General features: G+C 51.0%; 11 protein-coding genes across 11 annotated transcripts; 3 read left to right on the top strand and 8 right to left on the bottom strand.

Moving 5' to 3' along the window:
- Positions 1–298: 298 nt before the first annotated feature.
- On the top strand, positions 299–1,286 carry BO88DRAFT_441603 (RTA1 domain-containing protein; the record flags this gene model as incomplete). Its single annotated transcript, XM_025709893.1, has 2 exons — positions 299–485; positions 583–1,286. 2 exons carry the CDS (start codon positions 299–301, stop codon positions 1,284–1,286), a joined length of 891 nt encoding a protein of 296 aa, XP_025566944.1.
- An 89-nt stretch (positions 1,287–1,375) lies between these two features.
- On the bottom strand, positions 1,376–2,919 carry BO88DRAFT_402203 (Zn(II)2Cys6 transcription factor domain-containing protein). Its single transcript, XM_025706042.1, has one exon. The coding sequence runs from the start codon at positions 2,715–2,717 to the stop codon at positions 1,443–1,445; it is 1,275 nt and encodes a 424-aa protein (XP_025566943.1). The 5' UTR covers positions 2,718–2,919; the 3' UTR covers positions 1,376–1,442.
- Positions 2,920–3,652: 733 nt separating this feature from the next.
- On the top strand, positions 3,653–6,371 carry BO88DRAFT_332830 (acetylcholinesterase; the record flags this gene model as incomplete). The annotated part of the gene is made up of 5 exons (XM_025702739.1): positions 3,653–5,055; positions 5,105–5,319; positions 5,499–5,648; positions 5,734–5,785; positions 5,840–6,371. The coding sequence occupies 5 exons, from the start codon at positions 3,653–3,655 to the stop codon at positions 6,369–6,371; spliced, it is 2,352 nt and encodes a 783-aa protein (XP_025566942.1).
- A 780-nt stretch (positions 6,372–7,151) lies between these two features.
- BO88DRAFT_485427 (short-chain dehydrogenase) lies at positions 7,152–8,365 on the bottom strand (the record flags this gene model as incomplete). Its single annotated transcript, XM_025712344.1, has 6 exons — positions 8,278–8,365; positions 7,912–8,219; positions 7,764–7,859; positions 7,509–7,689; positions 7,334–7,444; positions 7,152–7,285 (listed from the first exon to the last, which is right to left on the bottom strand). Exons 1-6 carry the CDS (start codon positions 8,351–8,353, stop codon positions 7,152–7,154), a joined length of 906 nt encoding a protein of 301 aa, XP_025566941.1. The 5' UTR covers positions 8,354–8,365.
- Positions 8,366–8,953: 588 nt separating this feature from the next.
- Positions 8,954–9,892, bottom strand: BO88DRAFT_474066 (glutathione S-transferase family protein; the record flags this gene model as incomplete). The annotated part of the gene is made up of 1 exon (XM_025711789.1): positions 8,954–9,892. The coding sequence occupies one exon, from the start codon at positions 9,890–9,892 to the stop codon at positions 8,954–8,956; it is 939 nt and encodes a 312-aa protein (XP_025566940.1).
- An 846-nt stretch (positions 9,893–10,738) lies between these two features.
- BO88DRAFT_450509 (uncharacterized protein) lies at positions 10,739–11,072 on the top strand (the record flags this gene model as incomplete). Its single annotated transcript, XM_025710569.1, has 2 exons — positions 10,739–10,952; positions 10,999–11,072. 2 exons carry the CDS (start codon positions 10,739–10,741, stop codon positions 11,070–11,072), a joined length of 288 nt encoding a protein of 95 aa, XP_025566939.1.
- Positions 11,015–12,805, bottom strand: BO88DRAFT_402197 (oleate delta-12 desaturase). Its single transcript, XM_025706041.1, has 3 exons — positions 12,565–12,805; positions 11,689–12,487; positions 11,015–11,629 (listed from the first exon to the last, which is right to left on the bottom strand). Exons 1-3 carry the CDS (start codon positions 12,601–12,603, stop codon positions 11,271–11,273), a joined length of 1,197 nt encoding a protein of 398 aa, XP_025566938.1. The 5' UTR covers positions 12,604–12,805; the 3' UTR covers positions 11,015–11,270.
- Positions 12,806–13,242: 437 nt separating this feature from the next.
- BO88DRAFT_485425 (alkyl/aryl-sulfatase) lies at positions 13,243–15,407 on the bottom strand. Its single transcript, XM_025712343.1, has one exon. It carries the CDS (start codon positions 15,318–15,320, stop codon positions 13,488–13,490), a length of 1,833 nt encoding a protein of 610 aa, XP_025566937.1. The 5' UTR covers positions 15,321–15,407; the 3' UTR covers positions 13,243–13,487.
- A 251-nt stretch (positions 15,408–15,658) lies between these two features.
- Positions 15,659–16,431, bottom strand: BO88DRAFT_450506 (uncharacterized protein; the record flags this gene model as incomplete). Its single annotated transcript, XM_025710568.1, has 3 exons — positions 15,659–16,025; positions 16,085–16,242; positions 16,303–16,431. The coding sequence occupies 3 exons, from the start codon at positions 16,429–16,431 to the stop codon at positions 15,659–15,661; spliced, it is 654 nt and encodes a 217-aa protein (XP_025566936.1).
- Positions 16,432–17,221: 790 nt separating this feature from the next.
- Positions 17,222–19,223, bottom strand: BO88DRAFT_422810 (putative MFS multidrug transporter; the record flags this gene model as incomplete). The annotated part of the gene is made up of 7 exons (XM_025708599.1): positions 17,222–17,787; positions 17,839–17,937; positions 17,974–18,219; positions 18,288–18,417; positions 18,471–18,884; positions 18,949–19,109; positions 19,172–19,223. The coding sequence occupies 7 exons, from the start codon at positions 19,221–19,223 to the stop codon at positions 17,222–17,224; spliced, it is 1,668 nt and encodes a 555-aa protein (XP_025566935.1).
- A 404-nt stretch (positions 19,224–19,627) lies between these two features.
- Positions 19,628–22,512, bottom strand: BO88DRAFT_359421 (C6 transcription factor). The gene is made up of 7 exons (XM_025703823.1): positions 22,221–22,512; positions 21,878–22,151; positions 21,733–21,827; positions 21,097–21,677; positions 20,929–21,048; positions 20,587–20,871; positions 19,628–20,520 (listed from the first exon to the last, which is right to left on the bottom strand). The coding sequence occupies exons 1-7, from the start codon at positions 22,442–22,444 to the stop codon at positions 19,982–19,984; spliced, it is 2,118 nt and encodes a 705-aa protein (XP_025566934.1). The 5' UTR covers positions 22,445–22,512; the 3' UTR covers positions 19,628–19,981.
- Positions 22,513–22,600: the final 88 nt, after the last annotated feature.

The raw sequence follows: 22,600 nt of genomic DNA, 5'->3' as shown, positions 1-22,600 counted from the left end.
CATAGGCAACGATGAAACACACACGCAACCAGTCCGAATCTTGGAAGATGCTTATCTTCGTGGTCCCTGTCCCTGTAACGCCGACAGCTAAAATTAGCCCTCCCCACTCTTGTCCCGCCGAACAAACTCATCGCGCACCCGCTCGTACTCGCTCACGAATTACCCGATTGGGTAATAACACCATGGCTCGCCTTAAGGGACTTCTTATATATAAGAACACCAAACCAGAACTTGAGATAATGAGACTCACGCTCATCCAACTGTTCTTAAAAATACAGAATTGTATTTTGCTTTCACCATGGACTTTCAATTCCACCCCGGCGTCAATGGCTCCGCTCCCTACGTCGATTTCTACCCTTACACACCGTCCGAGACAGCCGGATACGCTTTCATGGCTATTTTCGGTCTTGCGACCCTTGTTCACTTCGCCATGATGTTTCCTTACCGCGCTGCATACTTCATACCGCTAGTTATCGGGGGAATATGTGCGTCGAATTCATCTTTACCCTATCAACTGCCCTGAGCCCCACCACGACATCTATTCGTCCATTTTCCCATCCATCTAACATAATCTCTCATTAGGTGAAACCTTCGGCTACTATGGTCGTGCCTGGTCCCATCAAGGCCGGACGCTCATCGGTCCCTGGGCCTTGCAGGAGATGCTCATCCTCTGCGCGCCGCCCTTCATCGCCGCCACCGTCTACATGATCCTTGGACGCATGATCGTGGCTTTCGCTGCCGAACACCACTCCGTCATCCGCCCCAAATGGCTCACCAAGATCTTCGTTCTCAACGACGTCATCTGCTTTTTAACGCAGATTGGCGGTGCGGGGGTGCAGGTCACCGGCGACGAGCACCTCATGAAAACGGGTATCAAAGCCGTCCTGGCAGGATTGATATTCTCTCTGGTGATCTTCCTATTGTTTGTGTGGGTTGCTATTGTGTTTCATCTGCGGTTGAGTCGCGAGCCGACGTGGGTGGTCAATGAGAATCCGTGGTTGATGGGCGGATGGAAGCGGTATATGTGGGCGTTGTATGTGGCGTGTGGAGCGTTGATGCTGAGAAACTTGGTCAGGACGGTGCAGTTTGGAGCCAATGAGACGTCCCCTTTGAACACTCAGGAGGTCTATATTTATGTCTTTGATGCCGCGTTGATGTTTGTTTCCATGGCCGTGTTGGCGGTTTATCATCCGGGGACGATGATTAAGAGGGCGAGAAGGACCAAGGAGGCGGCGGAGTATTGCCAGCCCATGGCGGACATTGGGGATGAGGAGGGGGGTAAATGATGTTTTCCCGGTACTTTATTTCGTTATAATCTCTTTTGTCTTTGGGTTATTACGGTACATAGTATGCTTGTGAAAATTGTGATATTCATTGAGTTGATTCGTTGTCCAAATGTTCATATGTGCATACGAACTATGCGGTCTGTTATTATTGAACTATTACAGTATGGAAGTGCTATGTGTAGGTACTCCCCCTTCAATCACCTGGATCGGCCACGCAAGCCATTGCTGGTCTTCCTCTCCCAAGGATGTGCGCACCCCATGCAGCACATGCACATCCCATCCCTGCATTAGCCACGACGACCGCTGATACACCAATAAGATACTCCAATGCCCAAAGAGAATCAGTGCGTATCGGTCCTTTTGCTCCAAAAGGGAGATCATCTCCGCCCGTAAACGGTACACCCACCCCACCACCAGATGCATCAGGCAGATGCCATCCTTCCCAGCGCTGCGCATCTTATACACTTCCTCGAATGCCCAGAGTAGATCACTTATGGCAGCTTCAAACAAGGTTCGGGACGTTTCATCGGTCACATGAGACAGGATAAAAGCCTGGACTTGTTGGACCTGTTGCAGATGCTCGTCCAGTTCTGCCTGCAACTCATCACTCACACCACCGATACTATCGTCCGGAATCGGTTCTAGAACACCGGTGAAGACACGATCATGATTTTGCGACACAATAGAATGTACGCCATGCAACAGGATGAGCCACTCGGATCGGCCGACATCACTAAACACCAGATATTCGCCGCGACGGGGCCCGCGACCGAAATACACTAGGCAGATGAGAGCCGCAGACATGTAGATGAGCTGACAGTTTTCCGTGTTCAGAAGGCACAGTACAGCAGATACCGATCGGACCCCAAAAGTGAAGTGATCGTCAGCTTGAGCGATGAACTGCGTGCGCGAAGCGGGATCTTCATGCGCCAAATGCAGCGCCGACAACGCCAGAATTAGATGCATAATAGAGGGGAACGAAATGCCCCATTGCGGAACGTGATGGGACCAGACGCGTTTGTGGTCCACTTTCTCGTCTGCAAGAGTTTTGTAGGTTGAGGTCACAAAATGGTGATAGAGCTTCAGGTCGGCAAACGAGATGCCACCGGACAGGGCACTTCCAGCGAGATCACATTGCACTCCAGTGGATGCGGATGCAGCTGAGCTTGTTACAGCTTCTGTGCGGGTGCTTGGGGATGATGTTCGTGAACCGGGTTGATATTTGGATGGTCGAAACCGGAATCGGCGGGTTCGATCGGGGGAGGTCGAGGCGGCTGGGGAAGCAAAATCACATTCGATCGAGTGTCGAACACATTTTGTACAATGTGGCTTTTTCTCATCGCACTGGGGAAGGTCAGTATGACCAGAGAGAGGGGTATCTGTGGCAGATCTGGGAATGAAGCAAGCCAAGGCACGAAAAATAGACAACATTGTGCCTAATGATGCTGTATACTAGTTGTGGGAGGGGAGTAATATATAGTACAGAGGAGGGTTGACAGTATTCGTCCGGTTTCCATCCGACGGAATCAGTGGGAGGCCTACCTTGACACGCCGTTTCTTACAATTCTGACATCCTGCGCGGGATTTATTGTGTGATCTCCGCGAGCGAATCTGCATAGGCAGCTGGTCGTTCATGGTTTGGCGTGGAGGATTGAGACCATCGTATTCGTTCTGAAGTTGCCCCCTTTGGGATCGGCTCCTGAGGCACTCGTGATCACGTGAACTCAGCAGAAATTTTCGCCGGCACAAACCTTCTTCCTGAACGTTCCAGAGGTAACAACAAGCGTCGGTTTCTTGGATCAGATGTCCCCGCAGGGAAAGCCTTTCCTGGCGTCTTTGGTCGGCCACAGATGCAGCCCGAAGGAGGGTCATATAGCCTGAGTGTACACCGTCCCTGTCCCCTTAATTAGGGTTCTGGCATCGATCGGTGCCTAAAAATAGAGGCCGACGGATCAACGAACAAGAATGGCGGATGCCTCCATTCTGCCCTGGACCAGTAGGACCACAGTTTCATCAGTTTCATGGACCCCCTTGACTTGAATCCCCTCACGCGTCTCGGATTGCCGATCTCTTCTCCAAACCCAGTATCTTGTGTATCTTATCTCACACAAGCACCGTTAGCCCACCGGCCAATCAGAGCGTATCTGGGCCTTGTGGCGCCCGCAACCCCTTATGCAGGCAGATAATACTAAACTACGACCTAACCTAGTACTATCTAGACTAGATAAAAGCTACCTACCGTAGTCTTTACTAGCAAATATATATTCTTACTACCCCTCATTCCCAACATCAGTCCGCTACTGTTCCTATCCTTGTCTTCTAATTCCAGGTTCTTTCGGTATACAAACCAGCGAGATTGTAACACCATGGGAAACCACATCTCCTACCAAACATCCGAGTGTGAGATCCCATTGCCGGGAACAAGTGGCTGTGTCAAAGGCCTGCAAAATGGCACCCAGTCGAGACGTTTCGCCGGCATTCCATACGCGCAACCCCCCGTCGGCGACTTGAGATGGCGAAAACCTCAACCCTACCCTTTGCAACAGCTCACCGCAGGCCAGCCCGGGGATACTTATGATGCGACGCGATTTGGCCCCGTCTGCCCGCAGCCTAATTACTCCAAGGCCGTCAGCTCCCATGGTGGACCTAAGCACACCTACCACGAGGATTGTTTACGCCTCAATATTTGGACACCCGTTCCTGACCCCCAAGTGCGCAATCCCAGGTGGCCTGTCGTCATCTGGTTTCATGGGGGCTGGTTCCAGATCGGCGATCCCAGCCAGGAGCCAGGAATGGACCCCACGGAGCTCATCTCCACTGCACAGTTAAATGCCATCTTCATCGCAGTGGGCTACCGATTGAATGTTTTCGGATTCCTGGCGGGCGAGGCGCTGCGGGAGGAGTCTGCTGGTCAAGAAGTCGGCAATTATGGTCTTTGGGACCAGCGGCTGGCTCTGGAATGGGTGTACCAGAATATCGCTGCATTTGGGGGAGACCCAGAGAACATCACAATCTCGGGTCGCAGTGCTGGCGCTTATGCGGTTCAGGCCCAGGTATTGTATGACTTCCGGGGTGAGATGGAGGAAGCTATGCGCAACAAGTTTCGCAGACTGTACATGCACTCAAACGCGATTCCATCTCAGCCCAAATCTGTACAGGATTGTGAGCCACAGTTCGATGAATTGTGTCAGCACTTTGACATTCCAGCAGACCTGGCAGGAGCAGAGAAGTTGAAGAAGCTGCGAGCCATCAGTGCAACGGATTTGTGCGATGCGATCATGAAACTCAAACACCACACCTTCCGACCGGTCACGGATGGTGTCTTCATCCATCCAGGCGTCTTTGACTATTATCGCAATGGATCTTTCGCCGCCGAGTTCAAGAGGCGTGGCCTGCGGTTGTTTATTGGAGAAGTCCGAGATGAAAACACATTGTATGCCGTGACGAACGGCCCGGAGGCCAATCTGGAATCATTGAAATTGCAAGTGTCGAATTATTATTCTCCTGCCACAACAGACCGTTTACTACGCCATTATGTCCTACCAGATTCCACAGACAAGCAGGAATGGCAATCTGTATTCGGACAAATCATCGCCGACGGGCAGGTCCGAGCGCCCTACAGATTTCTGGTGAACAACCTCCTGGAGCACGGGGTGGATCTCAAGGATGTCTGGCGGTATCTCATCGCGTACCGGTTGTCGTTCATCACTGAAAAGGTGGCACCAGCATCGTTCGGGGTGAGTCACAGTATGGACCGACCAATTTGGAAGTAAGAGAATCTGCCTCACCTAGCTATAGACAGTACTGACAGCGTCCAGTTACTCGATCATGCATGGACCCAGTTCTGCAGAGCGCGTCTTGATGGACGACTGGATCCGAGATCTAGTGGCCTTTGTGAACGACCAGCCTGACTACGAGTATGGCACACGGTCGGCAGATGACTACAAGGTGATGACTCCTGAGGGCAAGATTGAGGTTCAAAAGGACAGCCGATGGGATAGTCTGTTGCAGCTGATGGATGTGTTTTCGGGACGTTCGGAGTCTTGATAGGGCATTCCTGGGGTTGGGGAGAACATGTAAACTTCCAGACGTTTTAAGCAACAGAAATTAAGCAAGAGATATGCGATAGTTCTGATAAGTAGCTAAAATAAATTAGTGTCCACTAATCAGCTCTCGTAGTCATGTGCCGGCGTTCGGCTAGTAAGCCGTCAGCCTCGCCATCCCTCACGCTTTCCCTTCTTCTTGACAACCATCCGGCTTGTATGCAACGGCACAGCTTGAGGACAGGCTCATGCGTGGAAGATGGGTCGAAGCACCTGGAGGGCTCAGAGCTGCCGGACTTGTCTGATGCGCAAGGTCAAGGTGCGATGGATTTTGTCGATCAGCCGAAACAATTGGTACTGATGCCTTACTTTCCGGGCACGCTAGTGCGACAAGACCCGGCCAGCTTGTATGCGATGTCAATCCTCAGCCCGCGATTGTGGAGGTTACTCTGACCTGTGAGTTACCACTCGGTATCTAAACTGGAGGACAGTTTTGTTGATTGAATTTAGGAGTCGCACCCCTTTAAGGGACACCACCATTGTTGGATTGAACAATCGATCCTTGATAGTGGCCCAGAACCAGGAGCAGTTGGTCTCGATCTTCCTGCGCGACTACTTACCCCCAGAGACTCCATATCCGAAGGATCAGTCGCCTATTCACTGGGTAAAACTATTTCCTTCCTTCAGTCAGTCCGTGTTGCCAGTCGTCAGGACAGCCCTCACTGCATTGACACTTGCACATGTGGCCTCCTTGCGAAATGATCACAACCTGGCACAATACAGCAGACACCATTACGTGCAAGCGATACAGCAAATATGTACACTAACAGATATAGACTACGTCTCTGATCTCGTCCGCTCTGCCATGATCCTTGCACTCTACGAGGTCTGTGCACAATCGTCAGGACAGGAAGATGCATGGAGTGTCCACGTCCAGGCAGCCGGCAAGTTAGCTAGTGAATCCAATTTTGCAACGGAGTTGCTCAACACGCAGGATCTGCGCCGACTCCGTACTATTGAGGTAGGCTCATCTTATTCCTGATTGACGCATCTGACAAGCCGGGCCCAGTTTCTTCTCATGTGTACCAATGTCAAGCATGAGCCTTCTTTGTCCTTACTCTCGCATATCGAACCGTCAACCAATAGATTCGACATACTTCTTGATATGCTGTACAAATTAGGCAAATTACATAGGTACATACAAAATGAGCTTGATCGCAATAAGACCACATGGAATTCTGCAATACACCTGATGAATGTGTTGGTCGAGCTCGAGCAAAATCTTTTAAGTTGGTATCACGAGTGGCAGTCAGAATGTCGCCATCCTATGTTTATGATCGTGCCACCCACAGCAGGGCCCATGCCTACACCGTATGGCAAACCGGAAGAGAAAATGCTTATACCCAATGCTGATGATATACCGCCGTTATTATTTTACTGGTTGGGGATGACAATGGTTTATGCTACGATAGCCAAGATCGTGCGAGGAATGGCCGATCCTCGATATGTACCCGCAACGATGTTAGAGCGACGTCTGGCTAAGGCTACAGGTCTCTGCCATCGCTTCGTTGACCGCATATTACAGTGCCAGGTCGGATGCGCAGGAAAGGGGCTGGGGACTACTATACTGGCAGCGGCAGTACTTCAAGCAGCGCAGAAACTACATTCTCAAGTGTAACAGAAGCTTCTTCTACTTACGATGCTAAGCAAGACAACTAAGCCACCCTATCCGCATTTACCACCTATCCATCTCACAGCGGGACACCTTGGAACGAACAAGATGGATTTGGTCAGCGTAGGGTGATTATATGATAGGAAGCATTCAGTATCCGAATTTCTGGCCAACGATCTCCTCGCTCAGCTTCCACAGCTTTTCCGCATATTTCGGGTCCAGAGCGTAGTCGACTGCCTCGCCGTTATTTACTTTGTTATTGACCATGTACGAACCGTTTTTATCTGCAATCTATCAACATCTACCCGTCAGTGTTAGTGGAGCATTCTTACCAGAAATGCTTGGATCATATGCCGCAACAATCAAGGTAGCAGCTCCCTGGCTGGCTGTTCTCCAGTTCAGCTTGGGGTCATCGTTAATGCTCCCATCCTCATGTTTCCATCCTTATGTTCATGTTAGCATCCTTCACTACCAAATAATGTCCGTCGTGTCAGAAGCTCTACATACCAGCCATGACCCATTCTTCTGGCTTCAAATGTCTTCCAATGCCAGTCTCCCGTCGTCCAGGATAGAGACTGAATGACTCCACCCCTTTCTCCCCTGCTTTCTCCGCCAGTGATACGGTAAAGAGCATATTAGCTGTCTTACTTTGGCCGTATGCTTGCCATTTGTCATAGCACTTCCCGTTCTAGCTGAGTGTTAGCCAAGGCTTCCTTCATCAGTTCTTATACGAGGGGTTATCATTTTTGGGACAACACAAACCTCAAAATTCACATCGTCGAACCTGACAGGTCCACGCTTATGGCCAGCACTGCTGACGTTCACCACCCGAACCTTAGACCCTCCGCTTATAATTTTCTTCAAGAGCAAGTTAGTGAGGAGAAAGTGGCCGATGTGGTTCAATCCAAACTGCAGTTCCACTCCCTCTGGAGTAGTCGTGTACGGTGCCGCCATGATGCCTGCGTTGTTGATGAGATGATCGATGCGCTCCGGATAGTTTCACCTCTGCAGCTGCCTTGCGGACACTTTCTTGCGAGCTGAGGTCTAGAATGAGGAGACGAGTATTTGCATCCGGTGTCTCGGCTTTGATGGCATTTTCGGTAGCCTGGAGAGTCTGCAGGTTGCGACCGGCCAGGACCAGGAGAGCCGGCTGGTGACGGGACAGTTGAAGAGCTGCCTCGCCTCCTACACTGCCCAGTGTGACACCAGTAATTAGGACTGTAAGAGTTAAAATCTTCCTTCATTCGGAAAATCGAGGAGGGATAGTTGGACATACCTTTGCTCCCTTTAATGTGGTCCGCCAGGACTTGGCAGACTTCTTCACTGGTGGACTGTGCGGAAAAGGACGACATTTTAACAACGATTCCGAAGCTTCTTGAAATGAAACGATGAGAATTTCAGTGCCATTGTGACGTTCTTAAGTAGTTGCCCGACAGTCTGCAGCCCGGAGTTAGCTATAGTCCCGATGCTATGATGCTGTAATCCTTAACATGCTGCAGCGGCGCCACAAGACGCTAACCCACATCCGCCAATGATAATGCATTTATCACCGAGAGCCCTTGTTGGCAGCAACGGCGCTAACGGAGAGGATGCCGAGAGTGAAGTCGATGCCCAGACCAGCCACACAAAAGATACTATTGATGGACCTTTCTGATAAAACCTTTTCATATGGCCCGAGCGGGTTCTTATACCGACTTCTTCATCTACTATAATTAGAGTAAGGTCATCAGGATTAACACTACTGTATATTCAAATTCATAACCTGGGGGCCGTCATAGTAAATGACCCGATCCATGGGCAATGATATATATAGTGGACCATTAAACTTGAACGAAAATTACTCAACGAACTCAAAACAAGCAAACAAGATAGACAAAAGTCAACTCCTCACAATACGAGACAGTCTGTATATACAAAGCAAAAGCCCCAAATATATAACCCAAAACATCACCCTAGTCCACCACCGTCGTCCGGGTAGTATCCCAAAACTCATCCGCCAAATGCGCCATAGGCCTCTCACTCATCCTAGCAAAGTAATCCGAGACTCTAGGTCTCCTCTCATCATCAAAGAACCACGACCAGCGATCCGCATGCGCAACCACCATCCCAAAGAGATACACATCCGCGGCGCAGAACTTCCCAAGGAGATACTCCAACCCTTCCAAATTCTCCTCCACCTGGTCCAGTGTCATCTCAATCCTCTCCTGCAGGGCCCTCCTCCGACCCGGCACCGGCGCATACCCAGTGACTTCTTCACCAGTCTTATTCCCCAAGTAATGATTATTCCACTCATACAGCGGCTCAACTACATCTCGCCGCAGACAATGAATGCACGAGCGGATCAACGCCCGCTCCTGCTCCGTATTCCCATATAGATAGCGGTCCGTGGGCGACACACTATCGATGTACTCGGTGATGGCTTCGAAGCCGACGACTTTGCGCACGGGCCTACGCGTCGGATTGTCTAGGAAGAGCATGGGGAGTTCGCCGGCATGATCCTGTTCCCAGATGAAGGAGGGTAGGATCTGGTCTTTGAGTTGGACGTCGATGAAGCCGGCGCGGACGCGGACACCGCCGCGTTCGTGGATGAAGTAGCGGATTGCCAGGCCAGCGGCGGTGTCGCCGTCGAGGATGTAGAGTTTGGGGTAACTGTTTCGAGGGATGGGTGGAGGTGGAGGTGGTGGATGTGAGGGTTGGAGTGGGGGTGGGGAGAGGGGACGTGGGGTGATGGATTGGGGTGGGCTGGGCGGCGGGGAGGAGAAGGCCTCACTTTGGGGGTAGTCGATGGTAGGGGAGACGCAGAAGGGGACAGATGGGTGGGTGTATAGGGAAGTTGGGATGTAAGGGTAGGGGGTGGAGTAGGGCATGGAGTGGGAACGCGTTCGAGGCATGGTGGCTATTGATTGGGTGAGGGTTGTGCAGGAGTGCAGGGATGTTGCATGTACTTGATTGGGAGGGTTACACAGGGTCGTCTTATATGTTAAAAGTGATGGATGGGAGTTGTAAGCAAGTTGCCCGAAGGAAAGGGAAATGCCTACGGGGTGAGACATGGCATATGCTATAGGGAGGTGTTTTTGCTTGGTGCTGGTCAGGAGGCTGTTGGCCAGCAGCGTATAAGCCATCATGTGTAGGGGAAATGGTAACACATGCGATCTTATGAAATTAGATTCTTTGATATGTTGCTGTGCTCTCCGATAGGTCGCATTTCTTTGTAGGCATTGTCCGGAGACTGCCTTCATACATAGCAATAATATACGATCGGGCGTCTCTCTTTGTGTGTGCCTAGACTGGCATTCTGCAGCATGTCTCACTGTTAGAGAGTGTGATATTCGTACATGGATGAAGACTCGCTGTCGACGGCCATCTCCATACCCATGTAACACAGAATACACACATTGCCTACTCACTCAAGAACATAACCAGTAGCTAGGCTCATATGTCGCATAACAAGCACGATAATCATGGATTGACAGGACTTCAGAAACACGGAGAAGTCCGATTCCGAACTGCTATCGGCAGACAGACACAACTATATAAGCTCTCTCGAATATAACTTCTGTCCTATGTTTAAATCAACACTTATTTCGTATATCTCGATCTTACTCTCAGTTCATATTCATTGACGCAACAACCCTTCTTATCCTTCTTCGTTATAACTCTACTGCAGAAGTAAGTTTGGAATCTCATTGACATGTCAACCAACTTCCTCAGCTAACACATTGACAGCTTCCGTCAACATGCCTGGCGCCCCACCGAGCTTTTCGGCGAAAGTATGGGCGATGACTTGGAATCATGGCCTGGCAATTAGAGCCTGTAATGACCGGGACGATGGAGCTGACTGGTATAAGGCCATCCTCGTAGGTCCCGAAGGACAAGAGGTGGAGAGTTTCCAAGCTATGCTCATTGAGAAACTGAATGCGGATATGGAAAGCTACCTTGACAATTACAAAAGTAAGTCTCTAATTTAGAGTGGTTGGACTATACTGATGTTTCGCAGAAAAAGCAGAAGAGAAGGAAAGAGAAGCAAAACAGAGTTTAGGCTCCAAGATCATGGATGTTTTGCGTCGCTGAGCGTCATGTCAATCATTGGACTATAAGTTTAGTCCTTCTATCGGCAAAAGAATATCAACAGTAGTCTTGCGTCTATCATACATTGTGATCGCTTATCAAAGTCTATCAACTGTCTATATGCATATCGTACTCTATGTAACTAGAAATCCACACTCTTAAACACCACAACAATCAATCACCCAGATGATTCATGCATCCCTACTTTGCCTCCTCAGGGAGGACAAAGTGCAACACGCCGTTCTTCTTGCCATCCGAAACGTAGATGCACTTGCGGAACGTAGTCATGAGCGAGTACAAAAAGCTGCTCTCCTTCTCCTCGTGGTAGTTAGCTCCCAAGAGCGGCTGGATGGCACGGGTAGCCTCCTCGGCCTTGTAGAAGGGGATACGGCTGAACAGGTGGTGCACGACATGGTAGTCGATGATTTCGTGGAAGAAGTGGCGGCCGATGAAGCCGATGCTCCGGTCAATGGTGGCGAGGGCACCCTTGGTGTAGGTCCACGATTCTGCGGAGTAGTGGGGGACAGCGGGGTGAGTGTGCTGGAGGTAGGTGATTGCGACTATTTTATGTGTTAGTTTTTCCTCTTGAAAGATCTCCGAAGAGAAGGGGAGGACGTACTCAGCCAGTGATGCACCCACAGATAGGGAACAAAGTACAGAAGGGCGACATTCCATGCGCCAATCTGTGTCGAGGCGTAGTACAGAATCGAACCCATGATAAGGAGACCCAAATCAGTCAAGGCAATGCTGAGATACTGCGACCTAGTAAAAAGGTCACCGAAGGGGTTGAAGTGGCTGGCCACGCCACGGATCGGACGGTTTTCGGGCAGACTCTTGGGACCGGCAGTGACATTCAGGAAGAGGTACAGCTGCCATCCGAAGAGCTGGTGACCGATGAGTTGCAGGAAGGAGACGATGGGAGTTTCTTCGGTCAGATGCTTAAGCTGCTCGATGCGGACGTTCTTCTTCTTGGCCAGCTCGTCGTCGGTCCAGGGGACAAAGACCGTGTCCTTCTCCATGTGGCCGGTGTAGCGGTGGTGGCGCGCATGAGTGATCTTCCAGGAGAAGTAAGGGACCATCAGGAAGGAGTGGGCGGCCCAGCCGACGATGTCGTTGAAGGTCTGGTGCTTGGAGAAGGCACCATGACCGCATTCATGGGCCAGAATCCATATTCCGGTGCCGACGCAGCCCTGGAAGAAACCGTATACAGCCCAGGCGAGTGCGCGCAGCGGCAGGGAAGGGAGGAGGTGGATGTGGAAGGCGCCGTAGGCGAGGATAGCGCAGTAGAGGATGTCGCGGGCGAGATAGAGGAGGGAGGTGACGACGGAGGAGTCGAAGCATTCTTCAGGAATGGCATCCTTCAGGGTCTTCAGACTGGGAACATTGTCGTCATTGTGAATGGGCTGCTGCTGCTGCTGCTGTCAAAGTAAAAGAAGAGCTGTTAGCCAATTAGGGCTTTTCAAAGGGGGTGTGCTGAAGAAAGGGATAGACATACCGCCGCCTGGCTGGCAGGCACTTTACGAAGTTCAGCCATGATTCGAAGACTCGCACAGAGAGGGAAAAAACAAACAAAGAAGCAGCGTCAGACACTGCGACTCTTGTACGATTGGGGATCTAAATTTTCCTTGTGAAAGACACAGGGTCTTCTCCTGACTTACGCAGCCATTGTCCAATCAGGGGAACGCAGTTCCTGAAGTCTTTTGATTTTGGAGAGATGGACCCATGGTAGCCACGCTATTGGCATTAACCTCTTTCCCATTATTACAAAGTACTATTTTCTGCGACAAGTCCAGCTAATCTGAACTCAAAGGATCAGCGTTAGACAAGGGGGGCTAGCGGCGTGCGGAAAACGGACAAAGTCGAGGCCAGTTTCCACGGATCCGCCCGTTTGCAGTGGGGGGAAGTCCCAACAAAAACAACCAAACACAGCATTTGCCTGGTGGTGGAACACATTGGCTGAAGAATTTTGGAAAATCAAGGAAAAGTGATTATTGAGTATTGATTATCAGCCTCTACGATCAAGATAATCATCCTCGCCGTTGCAAGATCTCGGGCGACTTGAACTTCCTGACACCTGCAAGATGCAGATGCACCGTCAATCCCCAAGAGTTGATCCTCGCCGACTACAGTCTAGTCTCGCTTCTTCGGCCGATGGTTCGGCGCTTAGTCTGTTCTGGAACAAATTTAAACTTCAACGCTTTCCACCTTCTCAACGTTTTCGCCTCGCGACTCTTAGCGGCGCAGTTTTTTCTACCTTCGCTTGCGACGACTTGCTTAGGGCTTTCTCAAACACGGGATGGTGAAACTCGAACAATTGGTCCACAACAAATAGCAACGCTGTTTAGCAGGCGTTTTGACCTGGATGATGATTTATCCAATGGCATTCTTATGGACAGGTCGGGCAGCTTAACTGCCGGATCACGCTGTCAAAGACAGAAATCGGTGGAGCCATGCTTCATCGCCCTCCTGTTCGACGTCGCCAAGATCAGCATTGCCGCTCAGGATTTCGCACAATCGCTGCTTCGTCAGAGACATTGTAAAACTCGTCTCCCCATGAATAGCCGCCCGATCGGAGGATTTTCTGCTGGTTAAGACGCCGTTGCTAACCATCAGTCTCCACCACTGCTTCTCATCTGTCACATGCACATCCAGGGTAAATGCCTCGCTCGCCGCGGCTGGCCCATTTAGCCGGACCGACAACAGAGTTAACCACTGCTCCACCGACTGGCGCGGGTTCAACTGGCGACTCTGGGTCCTCGACGGTAGTTTATTTGCATTTGGCTGCTGGTGCTCCCCGCGCAAGTCACGCGCCGCGGAGAGGTAGAAATTCCGCCAGGTCGCGTTCTCCGCTCCGAACCCTAACTGCTCGAACACCGACGCCAGCGTGCGTGGGGCCTGTTCATGCTTTGCATCAAATGCAACTGCATGTCCCAGCAGTGTCGCGGCGAACCGGAGATCCCCGTCTTGCGCGAACCCTTCTGCCTTGCGGACCACTTCGTCAACGCCGCCCATACAGGCAATGTACCGCTTTGCGTTCTCGGCGGGTGGATATTCCCATAGATGTGCTGGGTTCCCGTCGAACCATCCCATGTAGCGCTGATAGATTCCCTTGACATTGTGACTGACCGATCCGTAGAACCCCTGAGCATGCCAAGCGGTCTGCAGCGCCGGCGGGAGGGTTAGGGTCTCGGCGATCTCAATTCCAGTGAGACCCTGGTTCATCATCCGCACGGTCTGGTCATGTAGATAGGCATACAGATCTCGTTGTTCGGACAGCAACTGCTCGATCTCTGTGGTGCCCCAGGTTGGCCAATTATGGCCCGCAAATAACACCTCCGACTGCTGGCCGAACAGGACCAGCGACTCATCCAGATACCGCGCCCAGGCTTTCGCATCGCGCACCAGAGCCCCGCGCAGCGTAATGATATTATGCAAGCTGTGTGTTGCACACTCGGCAATGTACAACGCACGATGATCAGGGAAGAAAAAGTTCATCTCCGCGGGCGCCTCTGTCTCGGGCACGAGTTGGAATTGTATCCGGACGCCGTCTATTATTCGTTCTTCGCCAGTCGAAGTGACAATCGTGTTTGGAGGCACAAACGAGTTTGTTCCCAACGACACGGTCATGCCAATGCCGCATCCAATTTGGCCGTCCGCAGCCTTGGGTAGCTGAGCTCCGTACATGTATTGGGCGCGTCGACGCATGGCCGGACCGACGTACATGTTCTCACTCAGGGCTTCATCTACAAATCCCTCCGGTGCGACGATCGGGATGGGACTCGCTTTTATTGCGTCAGCGGCAGGGAGCACGCCCTGCGCTCCGCCAAAGTGATCTATATGGGAATGAGAGTAGATCATCCCAGTGACGGGTCTATCGCCACGGTGTTTCCTATACAGGGCTAGAGCAGCAGCAGCGCATTCCACGGAAGTCAGAGGATCAATGACGATAACTCCCTCGGTGCCTTCGACCACGGTCATGTTGGCGAGGTCAAGGCCGCGGATTTGATATATTCCAGGGGTGACTTCGAACAGTCCCTGCATGGATGCTAATTGACCCTGCCTCCATAACTTTGGGTTTGCTGTAGCAGGGCATTCTGACTCTTGCAGGAAGTGGTAGGCATCATTGTTGTAGACGGGTCGACCATCGGCTGCTCGGATGATGCCGGGTTCGAGGGAGCCGATCAAGCCTCGAGAGGCGTTGTCAAAATCGGTTCGATCCGAGAAGCTTGGTTGTAGCTGTGCTGTTGTCATTATCAGTATGAGATATGCAAATGGGAAGTGCAATAGGGAGTAGTAGGTTGGACATCACTTATAGAGGGTGGCCGCGATGCTGCGGGGTGTTATTGCCGATTGCGCGATCGGCAATCGGCGTTAAAGATCAGATGTGCATCAAACAGCATCGTAGAGTCAGTCTACGATCTTGGAATGAAGACGAGAGCGGAGCCAGAGAGTCAATGGTGTGCATTATTATTAGTCGACCGGCAGTTGCCCCCACTGTGAGGGATCTTCTTGATACAGACTTGTGCTCTCATAACACCTTATGCCTCAAGACTAGTAGTAGCAGTATCACAACCCCACAAAGTACCTCCTCACAAGACAGCAACCACCAACGCCATTGCAGCACCACCAGCTATCATGGCCACTTCTCCCGTTGCTATCGGTGCTGCTCCAGTGCTGCGTACCGACGAGCTCGTCAAGGAGGCACTGGATGCCCGACTCTGAGTAGTCATATTACTCATGCTGCCTTGAGTATTCCCAACACTAGGCCCTGCACTTGCTGTGTTACTGACCGATCCAAATGTTGTTGGACTCATCATGTGTGTAGAGGCAGCTAAGCTGGAGCTACTCCAGGACATGGTGATCTCGGTTTCAGATGGTTCAGGTGTGGCATCTGTGGTCACTGTGTTGTGCTCCTCCCCAAAGGTTTGTGTCATGGTCTGGGGACTCGTTACAGGCCTTCAACAGTCAGATTCAGCGGACAAGTAGAAAGAACAAACACAGGCGCAGGCACTTACGAATATATCAGCTCGTCTCCGTCAACAATTATCAAGCCATCTGGGATACCAGTGGTCTGTGGTCCCCCATCAACAACAGTCATTCCCTCGCCCGCATCGCACGTCGTCATTTGAGTGCTGTCGTCACAATCAATCCTGTAGGATATTTCGACCACATCCTACGTATATCAATTAGCTGTGTCTCTCTCCATTATCCCTTGGATGTCTATAGACCCTACACCTTCCGTCATGGAGACTATCTTGTCATCTTCGTCCAACTGCTGAGATCCGATGCCCGTGGTCATCGCCCACTCTCGGGCGCACACTATTGTGGCCAAGTATGTAATGAGGAAAGTTGTAAGTCTCATGGCCGATCGCGACGACGTGGTAAGTCCTAGACGGTGGATTGGGTCGTTTTTCAAATGATAAGAAGGAGTGAGAAAGAAGGAGTGCGGGCATTGTTTGGGGGGGAGGGGGGAAGGAGAAATTGAGGAAGAAAGGCGACATGAAGACACCCTCGTGAGAATTGATTCGCAATCCCGGATGCAAACACTCACGTGGTCCCAAAGTTGCAGAACATCTAGTGGCAATTAAATAGGTGACACTGACATGACACAGTGAAACGCCCCGTGGTTCTACGTGAATGAGCTCCGAGCCATGTCGGTCAAGTTATTACAACCTTTGATGGGTAATTGTCAAATAGAGAGCATACATATTGGAAACTGCGCGCAGTAAGAGTAATTGAATATGCATTAGGTCATCTAGGTCTATCTATCATATTAGGCCGTAAATTTTATGCTACCGAAATTCATTATCCATAACCAAAACTTCCATGCACCCTTGGCGCAACCTCAACGGCTGCTGTGCAACATTTGTGCAAGGCACACTGTCGTCGGTATCAATGGTAAGATTAAAGACTCTGTTCGAGAAAGAATAGAAAGAAGAAGAAGAAGAAGAAGAAAATGAGAGTAGACTGTCCTAAGTAGCGGACACTCCTTGTCAGTCATGTCGAAAAACGTAGTCATTAGACCTGGGCTGTCTTGCGTGCAGGCTTGAGATCCGAAAAACAACAAGCTTTTCGGATATATGAGGGATATATATTCCACCATCGATGGACGGAGGACAAGAGACTGAAACTTTTTTGGGTGACACAAGAATTCAGACGGCTTCCGGAGTCACAGGGCGTGTGGCGTGATTATCTTCTGTGGCACTTTCATCTTTCAGCAGCTGCTGGCAGAATGTGCTTCTCTTGCGAATCCATTCTCCAGCATAGAGGAAGGCCACCGGAATGGGAATGCAAGCCAGGCTTGCAAAGCCCAGGACCGATGTCCCCCATCCGACCCCAAGGGCCGAATACATTGGATCAGCTGCCAGGGGGAAGACGGCACCCAGAATACTCCGCGTGATTACAGATGCTGCTAGGGCGCTGGCGGAATAGATCTTGTACGCATCGGTGACATAGGTCAACAGCGAAATGAAGATTATCTGGTATCCGAAGCCAAAGAACAGACCCGAGAGCACTGGCACCAACCAGTAAATCTGCGGATTGGCGGTCCATCCGAGCCAAAAGAGACTAATGGTAAGACAAGGTCCGCCAATGCAGGCTACCGGAAGTCGCTGTAGCTCCGGAATCGTCGTCCATCTTTTCCCTTGCGCTTTGGCTCGCTCATAGATGACGTCGTAGTAAAGTGAGACAAAGCCGGAAGATGCTGCCCCAATTCCAACTGGCAGGCTTAGTAGGTGGTAATAATGATTTCTTCTTGATAGGCACTTACTAGGTAAATAGCAAAGCGATGTTTGCTTCACATCAAACCCGTAGGTCCCTGTGTTTCTCGAGTCAGCAAACTTCCACACGCCAGCGAAAGTTCGTCGATCTATTCACTTGACAAAGAAAGATGAATAGATATTACCTTCAAAGATGATAGGGTATGCTTGGAAGCAAAAGAAAATAAGCCCATAGGCAAAAGCTAAATATATTCCGCTAAACAGAATAATTGGCTCAGTGAACATCATGGTGATCGGTCTTGTCAAGGTCTCTTTCAAGCTACACTGAATTGCAGTGCTCTGGAGCTCTCGCTGGGAGACATAACTATGGGTGGATGACTGCTTGTTTAGTATGGCGACACGCTTTTTCACAATAACCCGACTGAATGTCTCTGGCTTGGATGTTAGCTTCCTTGAAAGCATCAACAGAGCAGATGACAGCGCTGTATGCCTCACGCACCTGGCAGGAAAAGCGAACTAAGCCAGCTACAGCCGACAAGGATGAGGTCGATGCGGAATGTCCATCGCCAGCCGTACTGCGCGCTGCACCCGGAAATAATGGGACCAACAATCGGACCAAAGCTCGCCGCCTAAGTGATAGTTAGAGGTCTTTCCCGTATGTTTGCTCTTGCGGATAGCTTACCGCCATATAAAATGCCATGACTCGGCCCCGAGCACGTGGAGTCTCAAACATATCAGCGTAGACTCCACCTACTACGGTTTGGGGAGCGGCCCCCATGGCTCCGCATATGAAACGAAACACCAACATTGCTGGCCAGTTTGGGGCAAAGGTACACGCTATCGTGCCCAAAAGAAACACGGTGAAGCTACCAAGTAGAACAGGTCTCCTCCCAATTGTCTCGCTCAGTGGACTGAAGAACAAGGGACCCACGACATATCCAATAAGAAAGACAGCGGTGGGGAGAACCTTCTGCAGGTCACCTGTAACATTGAATTCGCGCATCATCACTGGAACGACATTGCTGGGTAAAGAGGACGATATCCCGGAGTTGAGCACTAGGAAGAGCGCTGTGAGAACGGTGAACATTTTTTTCCCCTGATTGTCGCAGATGGCTTGCTGTTAGCTTGAGCATCCATAACCCGTCGTTTCGATCACTCACATGAGTCCAATTAACTGGATTTTTCGCAGAATCATGATCAAAGTCCACAAGGACTTGATCTTCCGTCAAGCGGGTGAGTCTGTATCCTTCGCCGTCTGCCCACATTTTCCCTATCACGATGGTGGATGAGATAGCATCTTTCCTCCGGTTCCAATTTGGATCTACTCAGGGGATAGGGAAATAGGGTTAGCAATGCAAGGGACAGGCAACGATGAGGTCATACCGGAATGGTCGATCTCTCCGATGGGGGCTGTGAAACAGCGTTCTGTAGCCATGGCTGAGGCTTGCGCGTCGTGTATCACAGCAGATTGAGCCCCCTTTCAAATTGAACTTCCCGGTGTCTCCTTCAAACGTTGACGAGACACGCGGACTTTAAACCCTTATAGAGCCCTCATAGTAGGAAATGAGTCACTGAAATTTCACAATGATTGACTAGTCTAGTCAGTTATCTGAAAGGCCTTTCGCAGACAAGAGTCCACTACAATCTGGACCGTCAATACATCCTCGTGGCCCAATGAGCGATGTTGGATCTTCATCTTCTGCAACTGCAGCATCGGGGCCGGTCCGGCACCGGGGCCACAGAGCATCCCGGCGACGGCGCCGATCAGGAGCCGGGTTCAAAAACTGGCTTTCAAGGCCACACCATCTGTCATTGAAAGCGAAAGATTGTCCTTGGCGAGTCTACCCAAGCTCGGTGGATCAGATCCAGCTTTTCCCATCAAGGATTGATCAGCAAGCGGCATGCTATGCGCCAATTTTCCTGCTGGGTGGATAGCGGCAGGTTGGGTTCGGCAACGCAAGCACCGCACATACTCCCCTGGAAGGTCCTTACCGCATTTTCGAGCTATCTTTCCACCTTTAGCGTCGATGAGCATCCCTAGTTGATCGCCTCGTGTAGACCACGGTTTGATTACCGAATGTGTGGAATTCCTGATGGCGTACCCAGCTTACACGTCTATTGAGAGGGACACGTCCGTCATGAATGAAGGATTTAGCTCTTCCATTGGCAGCAAACCACTGCTACACCACTGGACTATTGCGGAATTGACGGCATCATGGGCAAGAAGTCAAAGATGTCGTTCTGCTCCTCTTCGAACAGGCCGAATGAATCGGCAATGGGGTTACACATCGACCAATTGGGAGCTTCCATTGGCCCCAGCAGTTTGGCAGGGAGCTGTCTGCCAGGCGCAGTTCTTTCAGCATTGGGTACCCCAGCGGCACCGCTATCCTTGTCGGCCTGAGGGGTCATTGCGCCTGCCGGGTAGTTCACCTGTTCGGATTGCATCCCGGAAGAAGTTGACACATCCACCGGGACTCCGTATGTCCCTCTACCTAATGAGAACTGCCCATTGGCTTGTTCTGAGGACTTTATTACTTCTGCACAGTACTCCGCATGCCCTCGTTGGCTAGCGACTAGGGCGCGACCGTAGTTGACGAAGATGGACACGGTACGGTGGATATCCGGGTAGGGCGGCTGCTTGAGAAAATCGCAGATCAGCTGGGCCCTCTCGAGGAGGAGATCCTGATCGATTAAGTCCGGACGCCATCGAGCAATCCGGAGAGCGAACGTTGCTTTTCAAGTTAGCTGACCTATCGAAAGAAATCGTGCCTCCACGTTCAGAGTCTCGTGCTACTTACTGACGAAGGCAAGGGTCAAGGCTGGATAGGTAGGAGCCCACGTGAGTTGGCAGCGGTAGGCACTTTCTTGGATGAAGCAATCCAGTTGGTCCATGATGGTCGTAGCGAGAGCGCGCCACAAATGTGAGACATCCTTGTCGCCTATTGTCTCCGAGTTGGGCTCGGCAGCACCGGATTGTAGTTTCTGAATCCGAGCCAAGGAGGCGCATAGGACGAATATTCGGGCGTAGTTCAACATCAACTTCAAACTACAGCGCTGGAACGCACCAGCATGAAAGGCGTTGTCTACAACGTATTACTACTGGCCAATGACTGACTGTCTTCTTGCATCTGAGCACTTACTGCCGTGGATTTCATCCCATGTGTTCCACCAAGTTTGCAGTCTTGTCATGACCGCAGGCAGCTCAACCAATACAATTTCATCAACGGTCTTGGCGTTCTCGATGGACATGCGCGATTGGCCTGGACTCTAGTCAGCAGATAGTCAGTCCTCCGGGGAGATGGTAGTACTTCGGAGCTGGTGGATCTCTATGATGGAAATGGTGCGCATATCACAGGGCAAGGATAGCGGATACTCCAGGAATTTGCGCAATTTCATCGTGTCCACTGCGTCGATCCGTGACTTGCGGCCTGTACCGGATGCCACGTCTAGTTCCAGTGTGAAGCTGATTAGCCAAGTCCTGGTCTGCCATACTAGCTTGCGGTCTTCCATGGAAGCTGACAAAGAACTGCGTGGTACGTCTTCTTGAGACAATAAGGCATCTAGAGATTTCTCTAGCCCGGAATCGAGGGCGGTACGCAAGATGAGTGCGGTTGAAAACCACGTCTTTTCAGAATAGGCAGCGAGCAGGATCATGCCTTGTACGGTTTCAACTTTGGTGGGGCGCTCAAAGAAACTATCCTCAGCCAGTCTCTGCGCTTCGTCTTGAAGAACTCGCTGAAGATGGGTATCGCTCCGCAAGTCCATCACAGCCCGACTAGCGAGGTAGATGATGACTGAGAAGCAGAAGAGGGAGCGAGAGCGGACCGAATCGAATGTGTCCCGGATGGGATCGAACAGTGCCAGAAAGTTCTTACTGCCACCCATGAAGCTGACAGTCTGTTAGCATTGATCCAGTATATGCCTGATTCAGGGAGATACCATACCGGTCATACATCACCCGTGCACGCTCTTCACTGATGATCCCACGGGCGATGATATCGCTCTTAGGATCCGCTTTGCTGGAGCTGTCCATGAAGATCTGCGAATCATCAATAATCTTTAGTTGAAGACTACTTCCGAACTACTCACGCTGCTTGATCCCAGTAGATTGACCGACATGGAGTGCATCACGGAAACCGGGGCGATCATGTCATTAGGACTCAACTGTTGGGGCTCCGGTGCATGTCGCTCTGCTGTTCCAGGCGAACTTAAATCCGCTGCGGCAGTAGACTCTGGAAGCGAATCGAGCGAGGTGTTGATTGGCACATCTTGTACGGTAGTGGATGTAGAGTAATCCTGTTCCCTAGGAGAAGGACTCCCGAAGCCGTGTGGTTCGGTCCAAGGAGACCTTGCCTGTTGGCGCCTGTGTTCAAGCTATATATTAGTTCGGTCTCATTCCGTAGATGCTCTAAGAGAGGTATATTCCTCTCACCTAATAGGACGAGTAGCCGGGGATGACCGCCGGGCACTCTGTCGCCTTGCGCTCTCGACCGGATCGAGGATGCAATCCCGGCCCACGGCGCGACAACGGGCGCAAGGGACCTGATTTCGGGCATCACAGCGCATTTTTTGCTTGCGACACCAGCGACATGCCTTGAAATAGCGCGTTGGGACATTTCCCGATCGGAAGCGTAGTTCCGGGACCGATTCGGACATGGTGGACGGGCCTTGGGGGAGTGGTGGATTTGGGGAGGGGAGCAATAAATTGCTTTTGCGGGGAAAAGTGAGGGTCAACTTCAGAGTCACTTTCTAGATAGTACTTCGTTAATTGATCGATGAGTGGTCACTAGTTAGCAGTTACTAAGTCACTAG

This window comes from Aspergillus vadensis (assembly GCF_003184925.1).
Source record: "Aspergillus vadensis CBS 113365 unplaced genomic scaffold BO88scaffold_3, whole genome shotgun sequence".
NCBI classification, from domain to species: Eukaryota; Fungi; Ascomycota; class Eurotiomycetes; order Eurotiales; family Aspergillaceae; genus Aspergillus; species Aspergillus vadensis.
The sequence above is the reverse complement of the archived record's forward strand: the minus strand, read 5'-3'. Positions and strand labels throughout refer to the sequence as shown.